We start from the raw sequence: 18,910 nt of genomic DNA, 5'->3' as shown, positions 1-18,910 counted from the left end.
CCCGGCTCCAGCCCACAGCTGCAGCTCACCTGCCCCACCCCATACAGATCTGGAAGCACAAGCTGCCCTCCCTACCCTCCCAATGCCCTCCTGGGGTGCAAACAGCAGCGGGAGCTGCCCCCTCCCACCGACGAGCCACAGCTCTGTCCCGCACCTCACCCTGCCTGGACAGTGCCTGCCCCTGCCCCCTCCCTCACTGCAGGGGGCGCTGATCTACACCCCCAACCCTACGCCCCTTCCCTCCCCCTCTCCCCTTCCACCACACTAGACTTATCAGCTGCATGCAGCTCTCCAAGCTGCCAGGCTCTACTCCTTGCTGCCTGCGTGCTGCGCTGCAGCTGCATGCACACATGAGCATTTATCGGCCAAACTATCAGCCGCATCAGGTCAATTTCCATTACAGCCAATTTTCTTTATATCAGTACCAATCCGATATTGGACCAATGTATCGGTGCACCTCTACAATGTAAGTGTCATATGGTCACTCTCCACCTAGCTTTTGACTTTGAGGCAGGGTCTCCTGCTTGGACCGTCACAGTATCCAGGATGTAGACAGCAGGTCTAGAGTTAGTTAGGCCTAAATGTTTAGGGGGACTCTTGTAACCCTTCACTTCACATCCACAAATAAGTTCAGGTTTCAGGGCTGAATGAATAATAAAGATACTGTGTCTGCTACTGTTGTTTCTTATGTGTGGTGAATGGACATGGGTCCCAGGCATGTCTCTCTGCACCCTGACATACCAGCTTAAGCCCAACAATATAAGAATACCAAATGCTTTGGTGAAGCAATTCCCTTAGCTCTCCCCAAAAGAATTGTTACAGATGATGCGGCTTCCTTCCCTATGTGGTGGGAAAAAGGCAGCCTCTTTAGCAGGATAAGACATGGGAAGTTAGTCCTCCCCCACCCCCTGAACTGTAGCTACAGCTGGCTTAAGAGAAGGATGTCCCTAGTCACCCCTTTCAAGTTCCCCCAGAAAGAAAAAAATCTGCTGGATCCACTGTCCTTTGTAGATGCCTTCCCCCATTGTCAGACTGCCTAAATGTTTCTTCACTTTCCTATCTGCTTTAGGAACATGAAGCTAAATATTAATGCCCAATCTTTATTTTCAGAAATAACAAGAAAGAGAAAATCCCTCCATAAACAAAGAAAACAGCAGTAAAAAAGACCTCTTTCTACAACTGTAATCTGTCTGTTCAAAGACACATGGATGCTTTCAAGCAGAAAAATCTAAGGTGAAGAACATAGTGTCTTTGATTAGCTCTGTGGGATATGCTACCAGGTTTCTGGTAAAGGCTAACCCCAGCTGAAACAGAGTGACTGAGGCCTGCTGTGAACCAGACTAGCTTGTAAATCTGAAAGGCTGAACAGGGCTGGTTTTGAGGATGACTGAGTGACGAAGAAGAGTGAAAAGATCCAGGGATTCTTGACTTTTCAGTTTCAATAAAAAATAGGGTGATTGGATCAGTAGGTATTGGAAAATGGTTCTGAGCACAGTTTGTTACATATATATTATCTCCCTACTGGCTTCCTACAACCTGCCCCCCTCACCCCCCAACCAGTAGATCTGTCATTCTGTCAGTTATGCGGCATCAAAAACCAACCAAGAGGCTCATACTGTTGGGGTCATTTGGTCCCATATAAGTGGGTATAAAACATAATCAAAATCAAAATGCTAGCATTTTATTAAGGTGCAAATGACCACAAAGTGTCAGGTTTATGACGCTTTTGACTGAGGGTATGGATGCACGTACATTTCGAGATATTTCAAAAGGGAAGCAGGTGTTACATTATAATTGTTGTGTATGGACAAGTCAGGAATGACACAAATGTATTAAAACTGCTCCAATTTTAACACTGCTTCCTCTAGAATTAAAGTTGGAGTAGTTTTGCTACATTTACATGGTTCCTAGCTTGTCCACAGGTAACAAATAGAGTGTAACAGCTGTTGCCCGTTTAAAATGTTCCTCCTTTGAAATGGCTCCAAATGTACATGTGACCATACCTTCAGAAAATGCCACTGAGCACATCATCTTCCACTGATTTTTTTCTTAGAATGAATCATTTGCTAGAATGGTTGTGATGCTACATGGAGTTAGAAAGACCCTTTTTCCAATGCAAAAAGAAGTAAAAGTATTCTTTTTCATTTTACAAGCCTGGTACTTTCAGAATTAACAAAAAATTTAACTACATTTGTATCTGATTATCTACTATGTACTGTAAAAAGAAAACCCAGGTAGAAAGAGTGGAGCAGAGGGCAGAAGAAGTATTTCAGAGGAAGAACAGAGTACTAGGAAACACTTACCTGATGAGAGAGAAACCCTAGAAACTGCTATTGAAGGTGTTCCAGATGTCTTTCTGCAATGCCTCTTCACTAAGTTTTCAGGTATACTTTCACTTCCTGACATAGAAGTGCCATTTCCTAAATCAGCTTCCTGCTCAAAAAGAAGAATACATATTCCATAAATAGTATAAATGGAAGTCTCAGGCTGTACCATTTTAATTTAATTTGTGTAAATGGAAAGGATTCTGCTAGTATGTTAGTCAGTTATTTAATATTGGTAATATCAGAATAATACTTGTACTTGGAATCATGGATCCATTGTGCTTTATTGCAGTGGTGCTCAAACTTTTTGCTTGATGAGCCAGATGGCCAGTGCTGGCCATCTGTGGGCTGGATCCAGCTGGTGGTCTCGATCTGGCACCCAGAGCGGGTGCAGTGGGGCCCCATCCAGCTGTACAGAGGGGGCAAGGGGCAGCCCAGCCCTGATCCAGCCATGGGTTAGAAGGGGGCCTAGCCTGGCCCCACAGGGGGACAGAAGGCTTGATTCAACCCTAATTCAGCCATGCAGGGGAAGGGGGTGTGGCCCAGCCCTGATTTGGCTATGTGGGGGACAAGGGGAATGTGGCCTGGCCTTTATCCAGCCCTGCGAGGAGAGGAGGCATAGCCTGGCTCCAATCTACCGCACAAGCTTAGGTATCTGGCAGCATGGAGAGGTGGCTGTATTAATTGCCACTATTCCACCACTGCCAAATTTCCCAATGTGTGGAGAGCCCCCTGGGTTGGATGCCATGGCTCTGTGGGCCATATTTGGCTCATGGGCTAGAGTTAGAGCACACCTGCTTTACTGCATAAAGATGATTCTGCAAGTGAAGACAAGTGATGCACATTTATAACCTTCCCTAATTTTAAACAGGCCTGGTCCACATGTAGTTTTCATACTAGTGTCTCTATTTCAGTTGGGGTGTGGCTTTTACCAATATAAAATCTCTACAGTTATACTTGTAGGCAGGTACCATGTATACATTTTCCCTTTCTTGTACAGTAACTACAAAGATACCAACATCCACATTAGAGGATTATATTCCTTTAACTATACTGTTATATATGTCTAGCTGATATACTGTACTAGGATCTGGTATGTCCTATTAAAATGGGAGATTTTATATCACAATGGGATTAAGGATTAAACAATTATCATTAGAAGGTTTGATGTTTTTCAGCTGCAAACTGCTCTGATAAGGCAACTAGTGACAAAAACCTGGTTGATTATGGTGTCAGTGATGTGTGAAGGGGAGACATGTACAGTCAAGTAGGATCGCTACATTCACCTTGCTGTAATCTGGAGTCATGCCACGCGTGCTGGGTGCTGGTGATCTCTGATGAACTGGAGTGGACACATTACTCCGGTTTGCTGGAACCACTGTGCCTTTCAAGTTACCTGGTATGATCTCCGCATCATTACTGCCCAGTGAATGAGTGCTCCCCCTGAGGAAGAGAGAGTATAACGTACCATATGAATAATACATGGCGCACTCTAGGGATCTGGGGGCATGAAAGGTAAGAATTAGTGAGAACTATTTAGGAATATTGTTTGTTTACATTGTTTTAAGCATGAATCTTCAAACTGTTAATATTTGAAGCATTTTGTGGGGGAAGAGCATTAATATAAACCCATGAGATTGTTTTCCTGCATGTGGGTAAGAGGTAATGAAACAGATATCTGATGCAGTGGTCCCAGAGTTGACATTTGCCATCATTTTACTCCTCAGTTTATCAGGAAAATAACCATGGTTCTGGCTTTCTCAGACTCATCTAGTGCCAACAAACACTCCAGAGGAGACGGCTAGCTCTGCATAGCTAAGTTGCTCACAAGCTTTCTGGCTGTTCTCTCTCAGGAGGGAGAATAATCTATCATTTCGCTTTTGACTAATAGCTGCAGACCCCAAACTGGCTGATAATTTCTCTATGACCTAAATGACCAGTGCAATCATACTGTGTTTTGGCAGTGTATCTGATGGTCAATAAACTGTCAAAAAGAAATGGGGTTCAAAACACAGAATATGCATGTCACTTAGCAAAAGAGCCAGTTGGGATTTCTTGGATGGAACTTTTCTCATGAAAAAATGCTCATGATTCAAAACCAGCACTATCATATCACAGACAGAGTAACTGCACTGAACAACTCCTTTATCACAGTAGAGACTCCTAACAGAACTACTCTTGAACTAGCAAATAAAATTCTTGAGCATGACAGCTTATATCCCTCTAGCAAATTCTGTTACAATAGACTCTACTTCAGTGTTTTATTCAGATTGAACGTATTCTATTTGGGGAGAAAAAGTATGTGGGTAGGGATAAATCTAGGGGTGGAGTGGAACACAATGGTGCTATCACAACTTCCTTAACAATGTAGCTTTGGTCTTGATGCATGAGAAAGCAGCTCTCTGCCACCGGTTTTTACCCCCCCCCCCTCAAGTATGTAGTGCATGGACTACTGAACTTTCTGCTGCAACCCTCTTTTCAAAATCCTAGATCCAGTCCTGTACTTGGGTGACTAAAAATCTCTCTCTCTTCTCATAAATGTAACACATAAATATTCTCCCACTACAAAGAAAATGGTATATTCTGGCAAAAGCTATACATGGGCTCCGTGGATGGATCCAGGATTTTGAAAAGGGGATGTAGATGGTGTGGCATATGATCATGTTTAACACAACACATATTTTTCTTCAGTTAAAGAGAAACTAGATGCTTTAATATTATGCTAAGAGGGCTAGCATCATATCACTCCATTTAAGATCAAAGCAAAAAAAATATAACTATACAACTATTTGATAGAATAAAATAAACACAATGAAGAGTCAAAATAGTCAGAAGTCATTGTGTCATTAGTCCTGTGGCCATTATAGTTATATGCATGTCTCTCAGACAGATTCTTAAGACAAAATCTAGCTTTCTTGAGTGCCTTGATAATGCCACCAATATTTCTCTGTCATTCATTTCTGTAACAATATGTATGGATCTCAGAGGCAAAACCAGCAGCAGCAGAAAGGAGGAGTCCAAAGAAGTAACACGAAGTGAGGGGGAGGAGACAGGAAAAACAAGAGAGTTAGAGAAGCTGGGGGAGAACACTAGGCCCTGTAACAGCTCTGTAAGAAACTGTTATAATAAAGATACGGTTTATATTAAGCAGGGAGCTGTTCATTGATTACCCATACAGGGTCACATGAAACAATTTCTACACCTGAGTTAATATTATCACCCATGAGTTAAGGCTTTTAGCTAGTGCTAAAAACAGTCTGCAGGGCTGTGAAATAGAAGAAAGACATTACCAGGAATGGCTAACAGACAGCACAATTTCAGAAGAAAGGATAGCTTGAATAGTGGAGCATCAAGAGCATTAAAAAGGATAGAAGGTTGTTAACACTTGTGGAGTACAGAAAGATTAACAAGAATCAAGGAGATGACAATGAGTCATAAATCTGATTGTCTGTCTCAGCTTGAATAAACACGTGGCTGCCCCTCTCAAACATTTAGTTTTAAAGGCGGGGGAGCAGGAATCAGAGGGGGGTTCAACCGCACCACTTCACCCCTCCTTGGATCTACCTCTGATAGCCTCTATGTTCTGTAGCAGAGGTGGGCAACCATTTTAGCTGGAGGGCCACTTAATGAGTTTTGCATTCTCTCACGGGCCACATTTCTCTCCCTTTCCTCTCCCCACCCAAACCATCCCTGCAGCTACAGCACACCCTGTTCCACAATGTCCCAGTCCTATCCACAGCTTTCACCTGCTTGCGTGCTGAAAGCAGTGCTGGGTGGGCCCCAGCATCATCTGTGGATGTTATGGACACTACCAGCAAGTTCCCAGTGTGGGTGAGGGTGACTGCCTGGGACCACAGTTGATACACTGATGCAGCAGCATCAGCTATGGACCCAGGTGGATGCCCCAATTCCCACTTGGAATCTGCCAGCCATGTCTGCAGCTGATGCCAGTACCCACTTAGCGCTGCTGGTGCACAGGGCAGGAGCTTGTGTAAGCTGTGGAAGGGGCTGGGACATGCCCGGCATGACCCAGAGCCACTGGCTCCCTGGGGGCTAGATCCTATGCCTTTGCGGTCTCTGTGACTGCCCACCCAGGGGCCAGATACAATCAGCTGGCAGGCTCAATCTGGCCTGCGGGCCTTATTTTGCCCACCCCTGTCTTATAGCCTTGAAGAATCCCGGAGCCAGAGACACCTTCAATTTCTTTATGTGTCTGCTATGAAAAGAAATAATGTCAAAGCACAATCTTTTTGTCTCGTTCTGCCCCATGTACTTCTATAAAGATTCGCTGCAGTTAAGGGAGAAAACTAAGATCACTTTTTGTAACTGGCATTTTATCATAAATGAAAAATGGTAATGACTTAATTACAAAACCTGTGATTAAGGATGTTCTCACTGAGTTACCCAAAAAAAGTTGTTTAAAAAGAAAAGTAGGTAAACATGGAAAATGTGCAGGTACATGAACCCCAACATGGATCATCAGATGGATTTTGATTCAGAACGTACAAATCTACAACACAGACATCTGCCACATGAGGCTATTTTCTCCTTTACCCTTACGTGGGTCAAGTTTCAGGGGGGAGACTGCCCATTTTGCCACCGGTTTGCTGGTTTATTTAGTAGACAATAGCAAAACACTCGGAATCATAGAATCATACAGCAGCAGGACTGGAAGGGACCTTCACAGGTCATCTAGTCCAACCCTCAGCCTGAGGCAGGATCATCCCTATCCAAACCATTTTATACAAATCCATCATGTAATCTCGTATTAAAACTACTGTCAACCCTGACATGACATAAAATGTTGACCTTCCACAGGCCAAGTAGGAGGACAACCACAGCCAAAATCCTGCTTGTGTAAAGGGTTGTTAACATATGCTCAAGAGATCCCAGGTGGAGGGACATGGCCCCAATTACAGATGAAGGGGCCATGTCCACTCACTGTCCACACCAATCTGATCATGGGATAAAGTTCCTCCCTGACCCCAAATATAGCAATCAGTCTGACCCTGAACAGTAGGGCAAGACCCTCTAGCCAGGAGCCTCTGGCTTTAAGTCCAAGCAGGAGCACTGGCACACCCCAGTCAAAATCTCCAGACTTGGCTGTAGCCAGCGTCCAATGACTCTGAGGAAGGTTTTAAAAAAACAAAACAAAATAAAAAACCCTGACATATATGGAAAAGTGATGGAAAGTCCACAGCTGCCCTCGGCAGTCTATTCTAACTGTGAAGAAGCTTTCCAGATATCCAATCTAAACCTACTTTGCTGCAACTTCAAGCCATTGGCCTACATCCTACTCTCTTCAGCAAGACAGAAAAGGTGTTCTCCCTCTTCTTTATAGTAACCCTTCAAGTATTTGAAGACTGCTATCATGTCCCCTCCTAAGCACCTTTTCTGCAAGCTGAACATGCATCCTTCACCCTCTCTTTGTATGACTTGCCTTCCAAGCCCTTGATCATCATTGTCACCTGTCTCTGGACCCATCTACACCACACCTCCAGAGCTCTTGGGGAAGAATGCCTTTTGCTATTTTTGCTGGACATGTTCTCTTGCAACCTCCTATTTGTTAGCTGGAGATGGGGACAAATCAATGGATGACAAGCTCATGACTTTTCGCTTCTAAGCCCAATGTAACTTCCCCCAAACCAAAGATGTTTGGAAAGAATAAGTAGTGCATGTGTCCTCCCTCTCCACGCCACCTTCCTCTCACTTTCCTATTTACTTTGTGGATTACAGACTTATGCTGAAAGCAAAGCCCAAATTACCCTAACTAAGGAATATACAGAAAAATTCAAGACCCTTGATGTCTCAAGATGTTTTTCTGAGTTGTTTCAAATCCAAAGAGATGTAAAGGAAGATTAAGTGATCTTTTATCTTGTTTTTAATAATTACTATTTACCTCATTAAATTAATGTAGACTGTAGATATATCACAGTATCTCATGTTTGCGCATTGGTGCTTTTTAACTTAAAAAGGTATGAATAAAATCCCATCCTGAAAACAGCAAGCTCTGCTTACTAGCTATTCCACAGAGCATAGCCTTATAAGTTCAGTTTCTGCAGGTTGTAAGATGATTCATCCATCCTGAACACACAGATATGTCAACATGTGCTTTGAATATCTCTATTGACACAGACTATTAACTTGGCAGGGTGAGGCTGTAGTGATGGGCAAAGGTAGATATTTCCAGATAAAGTCTTTTTGAAGGTTCAGATATTTACAAATAAGTTCACCCTACCCATCTCTTTGAACTTTTTCAGGATGTTCATCACAGGACTCCTTGAACACCAATATAAAGACTATTTTGTCTGTCAAAAAACAAACTAAAGAAAAAAACCCCATTGCAGTCTACTTCTTGCTCAACCTTCAGAGACTACACATAGAACCTGTGCTAAGCAGCAAGATAGTCCCAGTCTTGAATGCAAAGCTTTCTGTCATGCCCAATTTAGCAGAAAAAGTACTGATAAAAAATAAAAAGGAAAGAACAAAAATATACATTCTGTTCTAATAAAACACTGAGGCATGAATCACTGCTGTGTACAAAAGGTCCAATTACCCAAAGGAAACCATGGAACTGTGTTTCTGGATAAGAATCAGCTTTAGTGTTTGTCTGGCTAGTGAGATAGATCTGTGCAGCATACTGTTCAGACTGAATAAAAGCAGGTTCTGAATCTTCAGGGAGACTGTGTATCAACCTCATATGTCTTGCAGAACAATTAATAAATATTGCCTAAAATAATTCAGAAGCAAGGAAGGAAATAGGTTTCAGATTTCAATTACAAGATTCACGTGTAATTCATTAATCAACACTAGATTCTTTTCAACCAAGACCTTTCAGTTGTAATGCTACCATAGCAATAAATATTCAAACCCATGTTAATATTAATAGCTTGGAAGTTTTATTTTTGAATGTTATCTTTGTTCTTGAATGCATACAAGTATTTCATTTTCTTTCCAATCATCCAGGATCAGCTTTTTAAAAGATTTTAACTCGCATTTTAGGCATCAAAACAAACAGCTAGTTCTATCAAAATTCATAGTTTCAACTCCATTGACATACCATTTTCACCTCCAGAAAATAAGGAAAAATTACCATTTAGGTGTGTCCTTGTTGTACATCTGTTTCAAAACAAGGATATTGCTATTTAATATTAGAACTTTCTGTTTACAGACAGAATGAAGATAGACTATATTTCAATCCGGACTGTAAAATTTCCAGGCAGATGAAACAATGAGCACTGAGCAAAGCAAACTGGTCTATGTACAAAATAAATTATCAGATAAAAAGGAAGAGAAAGTTAAAATCACAGAATTGTAGAACTGGAAGGGATCTGTAAGATCATCAAGTTCAGTCCCCTGCCACATGCAGGAAGTTATTGGGTTCAGACAAGCTCAACAAGGTGCCTGTCCAGCCTCCTCTTGAACTTCTCCAAGGACAGTACCTGTACCACCTCTGCTGGGAGTGCGTTCCAGATTCTGGCAACCCTTACAGAGAAGAAGTTCTTCCTTACATCTAGCCTGAATTAACCCTCTATAAGCTTATGTCCATTGGTCCTCATCCTCCCTTGGGGTGCCTTCTTGAAGAGATGCTCACCTAAGTCTTGGTGTTCACCCTTGATGTACTTGTAGGCAGCTATCAGGTGACCTCTCAGCCTTCTCTTACTCAAACTGAGTAAGAGAGGTAGTATATATCAATTACCTAAATTCTGATCGTTACATACCCCCCAAAGTATTGTTTATAAATAGCAATACAGGATTATTACTAGGGCAGTGCAAAGCTTTGGTCCCCGATTCAATTCGGCGGAGATGCGGCCCAATTCAATGGCCAAATCTCCGAACCTGAATCGAATCAGAGGACCTTTTAATCTCTGTGAATTGAATCAGAACCCTCCAAATCGATTCAGAGAGATTCGGAAAGATTCAGACAGAGACAGCTTTACATGTTTTTTCTACACACCTCTAGGTAGCAGGCAGCTCATGAACACTGCGATGCTGGGGTGCATGGAGTATCCCACAGAAGTGTAGGGGGCTCCCCAGCATGCTTGACGGCACATCCAGCAGTGAACCAGAAGCACTTCCTGTCCACTTCTGGGTCTGCCAGAGAGCTCAGGGGAACCCCCCTCTGCTCCCCTGGCTCGGCAAATGGTGCCTCCTGGGCCTGGGAGGACACCCAGGGTCCCCCTGTGGCCGATCACCAAACAGGGGGGGCCCCTAGCATGCTCCCGGAAGTGGGCCGGAAGTACTTCTGGTCCGCTTCTGGGTTCGCCACTGAGCACGCAGGGCCCCCCAACACTCCTGTGGGATGCTCCATGCACCCCAGCATCACAGCAATCACAAGCCGCACTGGTACCTCAAGGTATGTAGAAAAAACATTTAAACCTGTGTCTATGTCTGAATCACTGATTCTCCGAATTAGCATTGAATCTTCAGATTCAGATTCAGCTGAATCGAATCAGGGTCAGTGATCCGAATCAACAAACTGAATCACTGTCCCCAATTCAGGCAGAATCTAAATCAAATAGGGTCTGCTTCGCACTCCACTAGTCATTACTCCAGGAAAAACTACGCAAAGAATTGCATTAAAAATTATCAGAATTATCATCATGAAAAGACATGGAGGGTGTAAAACATTTTACAAACTGAATTACTGTCAAGTAACTTCACATTTGTGTATTAAGGACTCAGTTCGGAAAGCTGCTGAGTGTAGCTGACCACCAGGGATCCTGGTTCTCTCTGATAAAAAAATCCCCAATTTTTGGGTTAAAAAAAACTAATCCAAATCCACATTTTTCCACGATCAGAATGAAACACTACTATGCATATACATATGTTCTGTTTAATTTTATTCATGGAAAAATATGGATGGGAGGTGGTAAATTAAAAAATTGGGGATTTTTTTAAACAGAGAAAACCAGGAAACCTGCTGATCACAAATTGTTTTTGAACAAAAAGAGGACACTATTTCCATGAGAAAAAATCCTGTTTGTCAGCCAGTCCTGACACTCAGGACTCAAGAAGGGTGCAGAGTAGTTCACAAGACTGTGAAGAAACTGAAGGCTCAAGCTGTTAGTGAATTATCATCAGATTGTTCTGTTCCTTACCTGTCTGAATAAGGAGCAGGCTTGTCATTATGCAGACTTTGGGTTTCACCTGCTGAATTGATGTTTCTTCCATTGTCAGATTTCCCAATTGCAATTTCTCCTTTGGTTACTGCCCTGAGGACCCTCCTATTTAACAGAGGATAACAAAACAGGATGGAAATGCGAAACAGAGGCCCCTGCTACATGTTACGTACATTACTGGTTAATCATGCAATATATTTAGACCAGCCACACATGAAAAATAAGACCAGCCACAAATACAAAGAAATTATCTCACAATTAACTGGTTAATTGCATAAGAAATTTACACCAGTCACATGTGCAGAGTAATTATTACATCATAAAAATGACTGTTCAGCTCTAAAAAGCCTTCCTGCTACAACACCAGTGCTTGAAAAGGTATAACAACTTTATAGCTGGTTTCTATCCAGCTTTAATTTGGAAGTGAAGCAGGGCTCAGAGGAACATTTAGCTACTGTTGCTACTTTGAGATAGAGAACAAAAACACTGGTTCTGAGGGTGCCAAACTACCCTGTTGAATCAGTCACAGGGACAACTATTGAATCTACTAGGGCCTAATACTTCACAGATAGCTTCTAGCTGCCTCCAGTAGACAGAGGAGGAGTAAAGACTGGCAAAGACATTACTCCTGCATGATCTTGGCAACATTGCTCCTGCTGTTGTGTAATGTGGACAAAGTTGGAGGCAGGGCAGGGTCAACTGTTCATCAGCTCATTGGGTGTAAATACTTCCTGCCTGAACCATAAACCAATAAATCACAACAAATAACATTAATGAGCACTCATGGTGCTCTGGTGTGGTAACAGAGGACTGGAAGAGAGCTAACGTGGTTCCCATTTTCAAAAAAGGGAGGAAGGAGGATCCGGGAAACTATAGGCCAGTTAGTCTTACCTCGATCCTGGGTAACCTTTTTGAGAGAATTATCCTGGCGCATGTCTGTGAGGGGCCAGTGGGGGAGATCATGCTTAGGGGCAACCAACATGGGTTCATTAGAGGCAGGTCCTGTCAGACCAACCTGGTGGCCTTCTATGACCAGGTCACAAAATCCTTGGACGCAGGGGTAGCAGTGGACATAGTCTTTCTGGACTTTAGGAAGGCCTTCAACACTGTCTCTCACCCCATTCTCATTAAAAAACTAGGGGACTGTAGTGTCGACACCTACACAGTCAAATGGGCGACTTGACTGGCTGGAGGGTCATACCCAGAGAGTGGTGGTGAACTGGTCATTTTCGACCTGGAGGGATGTGGGCAGTGGGGTCCCCCAGGGCTCGGTCCTCAGGCCCGCACTGTTCAACATCTTCATCAGTGACTTGGACGAGGGGGTAAAAAGCACCCTGTTCAAATTTGCTGATGACACTAAGATGTGGGGGGATGTGGGCATGCTAGAAGGGAGGAATAGGCTACAATCGGACCTGGACAGGTTACAGGGGTGGGCGGATGAGAACAGGATGGGTTTCAACACTGACAAGTGCAAGGTGCTGCACCTGGGGAGGAAGAACCAGCACCATACCTACAGGCTGGGGAACTCCCTTCTCGTCAGTGCAGAGGCAGAAAAGGATCTTGGAGTCATCATTGATGCCAAGATGAACATGGGCCGGCAGTGTGGGGATGCAGTCAGGAAGGCCAACCGCACCTTGTCATGCATCCACAGATGCATCTCGAGCAGGTCCAAGGAGGTGATCCTCCCCCTCTATGCGGCACTGGTCAGGCCGCAGTTGGAGTACTGCGTCCAGTTCTGGGCGCCGCACTTCAAGAGGGATGTGGACAACATGGAGAGGGTCCAGAGGAGGGCCACTCGCATGATCAGGGGGCAGCAGGGCAGGCCCTACGAGGAGAGGCTACGGGACCTGAACCTGTTCAGCCTCCACAAGAGAAGGTTGAGGGGGGATCTAGTGGCCTGTTACAAACTAGTCAGAGGGGACCAGCAGGCACTGGGGGAGTCCCTGTTCCCCCAAGCACTACCAGGAGTGACTAGAAATAACTGTCACAAGCTGGCAGAGGGTAAATTCAGATTAGACATCAGGAGGCACTACTTCACTGTCAGGGTAGCTAGGATCTGGAACCAACTTCCAAGCGAAGTGGTGCTGGCTCCTACCCTGGGGGTCTTTAAGACAAGGCTTGACAATCACCTTGCTGGGGTTGTTTGACCCCAGTACTCTTTCCTGCCACGGCAGGGAGTCGGACTTGATGATCTGCTCAGGTCCCTTCCGACCCTACTAACTATGAAACCACACTATTAACAAGTGCATGTTGTATATGCATTTGCGTATATAAGTAATTTTCAAGCTACGGCCTTGCCAGACATAGAAGCATAGAAGAAAAAGACATGCTGGGTAATTTGCTGATGTAGACTATTCAGACTCTATTAGCTGTTTTGCTCTAATCAGTCGAATTGTTCTCATGGCTCTTGAAAAAAACCTGAGTAAATTCTTTCATGTGGTAATTGTAGTAAGAGCTTTCATCTTAATAACAACAAGAGCAGAGCAATCTCCCATATTCAGGGACAGAAATATTCCAAAGTACAGAGGGACCCAAAATGACACGATGATATTCCTCATTTTTCTCTTCTGCCTCCCCCCCCCCCCCCCCGTAGATATTCTCATTTTAGGGCTTTCACTGATGCACCTCTGATTAAAAGTTCAGGTGCTTCAGTTGGTTTTTTTTTTCCACAAGAGCAGCTCAACTGCTCAACCCCTCCTCGGTTTTCAAAGAGGTTACTGTTAAAGCTACTTCTTGTTTCTTTCTTTCAAGCTGCTCCTAAGACAGAGCATTGCATTGTAAATATACGTTTTCTTCATTTTAACTACCTGGATACCTCATGGCTAGAGGTATAATGATCAGCCTGACTTTGGGCCTTTTTAATGACACAAATCTATCTCTTTCTGAAGCAAACACCACTGAACAACCAGCCCACTCAACCACAGTGAATCACACTCTTATACACCATATTTTTTTTGCATGTAATACATGCCTTTCCCCAAAAAATCTCCTGGCTACAATTGATGTGTCTTAAGGGGGGAAGCTAATTGTTTTTCTTCCTGCAATAGAAGTATTAAGAGGCAATGTTACAAGATAGCTATGGGCTTCTCCCTCAGGCAGCAAGTAGAAGTGAAGTCCAGTGTTAACCCTTTCACACACATTCCCAAATTGGCAACAGTTTTTTGGCTGAGCAGCCAAATAGGTAGCCAGACTTTTCAATTTGAAAACTGCTATGCAAGGGTTAATTCTAAAGTTTATCTTTCCTGCTTCCTGTCCCAGAAAGAAGCTTGACCCTCCATGAAAAATCCAGCTCCAGGACAAGACTGCAAAAATCTTTTCTTCTACATTCTGGGTGGTGCCTACATGTGCTATTAAGGTGAAGCAATAAATTGGGCTGGAGTTTATTGCTCTCAGGTGATGCATTTGCATGTGTTCCTAGGACCACATCATGCTGAGCTGGGTCACAGTAGCCCCAAGTGGCACAGGACCTGGCAAGTCAGCCTGCCGGGCCTAGGCTGCTCCAACCTGGCTCAATGTGGTGCGGAGTGGCTCGCTGGGGCATGAGGGTGCTCCAGTGTAAGGCTAGTCAGCAGGCAGCCCCTGCACTGAATCACCCACATGCCCCAGCCACCCGTGTCAGTGTCTATATACACAGTGCTACAGAGTAAAAAACTCCACAGCAGGATAGTACTTTTATTTTCGAGCACTACCCTGCTGTGGAGTTAATTAGTTTCCTATGGCCTAATAGGGGTGCACGTGTCCATGCAAGATGTTTATTACAGAGCTAATAAGTCTACAGTAAACATCTCAGGTAGACGCACCCACTGTGTCCCAAAACCAAGGTGTGTGTTATATTCGGGGGGAGCGTGGTATGTGAGAAAATACAGCACCACGCTATTTCATTTCCATCTTCCCATTGAGAGGACTATTTCACCTGGGAAACAGATAAATGAAACAGGCAAAAAGATGATAATCAACTACTGGTAGTTTCCTATAGAAGAAACTCTGATAATTGAATTTCCAAGATGGATTCAAAAAAGGATTTGGTTAGGTTTTTGCAGACCATTCTGCTGGCCAGAATGCTACAGCATATTGCTAATCTCATTCACAAGTATCTGACATGATCTGTATATTAAGATTCCAAGTATGGTTAGGTACAGTTGCAGGTCCTTTGAAATAAAACCTCAGTAAAATATATGAGCATTAGTTCCCTAAAAAGGAGTTAGGTAAATAAATATTTCTGAGTATTCAGGCCTGGGCACCTAAATGTTGGATACAGCAACATCTAATTTTTAGTCACTGAAATCCTTAATTGGATCTAGCTCCAGTTGTACTTGTACTTTTGAAGAGTGTTCACAACATGAATAGTAAGTGCTCCAAGCATCAACTCACCTACAGAGACAATTTTTTAATATTGTTCACCTGAACTGTAATTACATTCAACTGTTATTACAACATTCCTGAGGCTGTACCACCTTTATCTTAACAGGAAAGCTCAGAAGCAGCAAAAGTTGCTCCTTTTGTTCAATGTTAAGCAGGCCAAAGGAGGTCATGTAAATTTTCTAAGTGATTGATTCAACACATTCTATACTACACTTAGCAACAGTTGCGTTTTTCCCTCTAATCACTTGACCCCTACTGTCCTTATAACTTATCTAGTCTATATGCCGAACATACATGTGGGTAGCTTCACAGTCACTGGTAACTCCCAGATTCTTAAGGGAGTTGTTTTCCTCCAAAGGATCTCTGTAGGGGTCTGTATTACACATTAATATTATTTTTGGGTTACCAAAAAACAATTTGAAAAGTTGAAAAAAATCCTGTTTTTCTAACTGCCAACCTAGTTAACTCGGCTCCAGGGTATGAAGGCTAATCTGGGTTCTTTTCTTCTCATGCATCATCTTCAATTTAGGTCCAGTAACACCTGTGAATCCCCAGTGCCTTACACGTTACTGAGGGGATAGCCTCATGGAAGCGTGTACAGATGCCACTGAAGCCATAATGTGCATACCATAATTTTACTAGTGAAGACCATGAGTAAAGAAAAGAATACATTTTCTGATCTCAAAGTGAATTTATAGAGTTAGAAGTTGGGAATAAAGAGAAATAATTTTAACCTGTAAACTGAACAAATTTTGCATAGAAGCCCTTGAGAGAAAGCACAAACAAATCCTCAAAATGATAATTTTACTGACACACTGAATGTGGTACTCCCTCACCAGGAACATTCAATAGTTAAGTTTCCTTTTTGCTGCTTTTGTTTACCAAAAATCTAATTACTACTGCATTTCCTAGGAGTTTAATTATAGCAAGTACTTGCAAGCAGATTTTTTCCAACCCTAGGAGGTTGCGGTCAGATATGGAAAGTTGAAGAGTGGTTGAAGAGGTTCTGGTCAGATATGGAAAGTTGAAGAGTGGTTAAAAGAGTGGCTAGAGAGATGTAAAAGAAATCCTTCTGATGAGAGGCAGCTGTACTCTCATTTATCAGTTTCCAAAGTCAAGGCTTTACCCTATCTTTCTGGGTCCACTGAAGAGTGATTTCCCTGCACTCGTTGAAGAAGCTGATATATCAGGCCCATTCTGCATGTTCTCTTCCGCTTGACCTCTAGACATTCCTCCTTCATCCTTAATGGGAACTGTATCTTCAGTTGGAAAAAAATATATAATTATTGTAGAGAAATTTAGATAGTGTATACTAAATACACAGCCAACATAAACTGAGCTTGTGTTTTAACGACTTAAACAAGTTAAGATTAACCCAAAACCCATTTTTTCCACAGCTCAGTCTCAAATAAAGAAACCACTAAAAACCCCTAAATTTTAACAACACTGAAATATTTGTTTTTCAAATTTTCTATTGAATTATGTCCCAAATTTGTTGCTGATCATTTGAAGATGAACCTGTAAAATACAATTCAATTTTTCAGCTTACAAATATTACTTTATGACAAGAGAGAGAATTTCTGCAATGATTTTTTTTAGCTAGGAAGATGATGTGGGGGAAAAGGCTTAACACATTATTTCCCTTTTTCTTCTACATACATCTACCAAATATACAGCAACAAACAATTACGCACCTTGAGATGTTGCATAATTTAAACCCCATAAAACAGGAACTTTAGTTGTATGTCAGTTGATAATTTTATATATCAGGAAGGTCAGCAATTTGTCAAGTAAAATATCATAGTGAATATTTTTACAGTGGCAGTGACTGCCCCTTTTCCTATATATACTTCGTTACTGCAACCTAACCACTGAATATGATAAAAACTGAACATTGAGTGTACTGAGAAGACAGCCGGTAAGAAGGGGTTAAGCACATGTGCAGTTCTGAAGAATGAAACAAGTCTGTTTGGGATACATCAGCCAAGCAGACAATTTTGTTCATGTGTGAGGGTGTACATGAAGTAGGTTGTATGTGGATAGGTCAAAGAAAGTTGAGATGCAGCCTCAGGATGAATAGGTTCCAGTAAGCTGGGATACAGCCTGTGATCTAGAAAACACAGCCTAGAATTTAGTAGGCTGCGTTTTCTGGTTTGTTTGTTTCTTTCCCCATGTGGAGTAAAGAACTCTACTATCGAGAATTACAGCTTGAGTTCCACAACCAACATGAATAAATAAGGTAAAATAAAATAGTTACAAAGGTGAATGGTGGGCTCCTAGAGCTTTTCATACACCCAAGACCCTATACCACGAATTAGGAATTTTGTTTGCTATTAAATACATTTGCTTGGACTAGAAGCTTCTATTCAGATTGTAAAATTGTAATCTCTTCAGGGAAGGCACATATATATAAAATTCATTTTGTGCCTATATCTTGATTTTCTTATTTAGGATACTAGCAATTCACTAAGCACACAAACCCACACACAAAGAGGAGTGGGGGAAAGGTCTAATATCAAATTACTATTAAAATCCAGAAAGATGCTAATGCATTCTGTAGCAGGAAAGATAAAACCAAGATTAAAATATTTTTACAAAAAACATAATATTTCAGTGGACAATTTAATTGTATGTTCTTATTATTACCTGGGACCTTGCGTAGGATGGACTGTCTGACAACATCAGTTCCAAGGATGTTGGACTGCTTGTAGCGCTTGGCCCTCTCTTCAAAAAACCATTCCCCTGTCACTATCCTCAGTTGTCTATAAGGGAAAAGAAGAAAAAAAAAAAACGCAGATATGAACATCTTAGTTGATCCAACCAGTCAAAACTGTTTCTTGAGTGCTAAGGTTGTCATATGCCATCACACACATACAGCTGTGAATCATGCTTGTACAATAAAAGTAAACAATCAAATCCTGATTGTAAAACCTAACACAGCATAATAGAGCAGAAAGTGTCAAAACGCTCCCCCTCCCAAGTATGATTAATAGTTCTTGCATTAATGACTTTTTGAATAAATTGAAAATTTCCAGTTTACTCACAGAAAAAACAACCTGGAAATCCAAAAATTTTGGTTAAGAGTTTTGGGGGGGGGGGGGG

The 18,910-nt window shown here is 42.4% G+C and overlaps 1 protein-coding gene across 2 annotated transcripts in view; it reads right to left on the bottom strand.

Annotated features, from left to right (window-relative positions):
* SYTL5 (synaptotagmin like 5) overlaps window positions 1-18,910 on the bottom strand; it is a 107,728-nt gene that overhangs the window by 35,171 nt on the left and 53,647 nt on the right. For both annotated transcript variants that reach the window (XM_019525567.1, XM_019525568.1), the window contains exons 3-7: window positions 18,455-18,570; window positions 16,935-17,067; window positions 11,426-11,551; window positions 3,611-3,767; window positions 2,304-2,433 (exon numbers count right to left, since the gene is read on the bottom strand). In XM_019525567.1, coding sequence (XP_019381112.1) covers window positions 2,304-2,433; window positions 3,611-3,767; window positions 11,426-11,551; window positions 16,935-17,067; window positions 18,455-18,570 — 662 coding nt within the window. The remainder of the gene's footprint in view (window positions 1-2,303; window positions 2,434-3,610; window positions 3,768-11,425; window positions 11,552-16,934; window positions 17,068-18,454; window positions 18,571-18,910) is intronic.

The sequence above is a fragment of the Gavialis gangeticus genome, unplaced genomic scaffold, assembly GCF_001723915.1.
Source record: "Gavialis gangeticus isolate Ggan-Ray unplaced genomic scaffold, GavGan_comp1, whole genome shotgun sequence".
Taxonomy (NCBI): Eukaryota; Metazoa; Chordata; order Crocodylia; family Gavialidae; genus Gavialis; species Gavialis gangeticus.
The sequence above is the reverse complement of the archived record's forward strand: the minus strand, read 5'-3'. Positions and strand labels throughout refer to the sequence as shown.